The following is a 1343-nucleotide window of genomic DNA, read 5'->3' on the forward strand; positions in this document are numbered from 1 at the left end:
CTTTAAGGAATACTTAATGGTTAAACGTCGTACTGTGTTGTATTATTGAATTCTTGTTCATGGTTCAGGATTGATCCACTCCAGCTTTCAGCAAGGAGAAGTTTTCTGGTGAGGCTCAGCAGGACTCCCAATCAATAGGGTTAATAGATGTGGGACCAGGCAGTCAGAGGTGACAGGGCTGGCGGATCCAATGCCAATGAAAACAGGTTCTGATGTCACTTTTATGCTGGCAACAATGTCATCCTAATTACCTGGAGCATACAGTTGTTATGTGTTAACAGGACTGTGAATGACCCATCAATCTGAATTATTTTAAGGAAAGTAGTTCAATTTTTTTTAGCCCTTCTTTATATTACTGATCTCCATGATTTCTGAGATATCACTTGCTACCGTATTGTAGAAAATAGTACTGTTCAGCTCTTCCTTGGTATTTCAGTACCCCCAACAACAGATTAAAGCTACATAAAATGTTAGCCCCCACCCCAGTTAGAGGGTATTTTGTGTAAAAAAATGTTCGTTTTCTAAAAGATACCTTACAGGCCTTGACTTGCCTTCCTGTTCCCGGCAGCGCCCATCTCCAGGCGTCTTTTCGCCAGCCTGCGGTCCGTGACGGCCTTGCCTCAGCCCCGGGCACCGGCGCTGCAGGCCGGCAGCTGGGAGTCCCGTGCCCCTCGGACGGCCGCGAGACTCGGAAATCTTTCTAGGAACAGTGAGAAAGACAGAAGAACCCCTTGGGCTGCCAAGCGCTGCTGCCACCATGCCCAAGAGAAAGGCAAAAGGAGATGCTAAAGATGACAAAGGGAAGGTGAAGGATGAGCCACAGAGGAGATCAGCACGGTTGTCTGCTAAACCTGCCCTTCCAAAACCAGAGCCCAGGCCAAAAAAGGCCCATGCAAAGAAGGGAGAGAAGCTGGCCAAAGGGAGAAAGGGGAAAGCAGAAGTCGGCAAGGATGGGAACAACCCTGCGAAAAACGGAGATGCCTCTACAGTCCAGTCACAGAAAGCAGAAGGCCCTGGGGATGCCAAATGAAGTGTACCTTTTTGATAGCTCTGTACTTCTAGTGACTCTACTGTTTGAAATACTATTTTTAAATCAAATTTTATAAAAATGTAGATTTTTTTTAAGTTATGTTGTTAGCACACGAGATACTTCATTGTTGTCTTTTGTGGAAAGGGCAAATAACCACTGGTAGAATGTTTCAGAAGCTAGATTGAAATGAGGGGAAATAGAAGTATCTATCCTCCTATTTGAAGATTATTCTTGGTTCGCGGGAGAGATTCTCTGACATTCACGCATGTCAGCCACTATGGCTCAGAAGCCTTACTGTGTGGAGAAAAAATAC

The 1343-nt window shown here is 45.3% G+C and overlaps 1 protein-coding gene across 1 annotated transcript; it reads left to right on the forward strand.

Moving 5' to 3' along the window:
- Positions 1–545: 545 nt before the first annotated feature.
- Positions 546–1109, forward strand: LOC147379271 (high mobility group nucleosome-binding domain-containing protein 4-like). The gene has a single exon (XM_086317102.1). It carries the CDS (start codon positions 758–760, stop codon positions 1028–1030), a length of 273 nt encoding a protein of 90 aa, XP_086173228.1. The 5' UTR covers positions 546–757; the 3' UTR covers positions 1031–1109.
- Positions 1110–1343: the final 234 nt, after the last annotated feature.

The sequence above is a fragment of the Bos grunniens genome, chromosome 1 (genome assembly GCF_055505025.1).
Source record: "Bos grunniens cultivar Pamir isolate PY7600 chromosome 1, Bosgru_T2T1.0, whole genome shotgun sequence".
Classification (NCBI taxonomy): domain Eukaryota; kingdom Metazoa; phylum Chordata; class Mammalia; order Artiodactyla; family Bovidae; genus Bos; species Bos grunniens.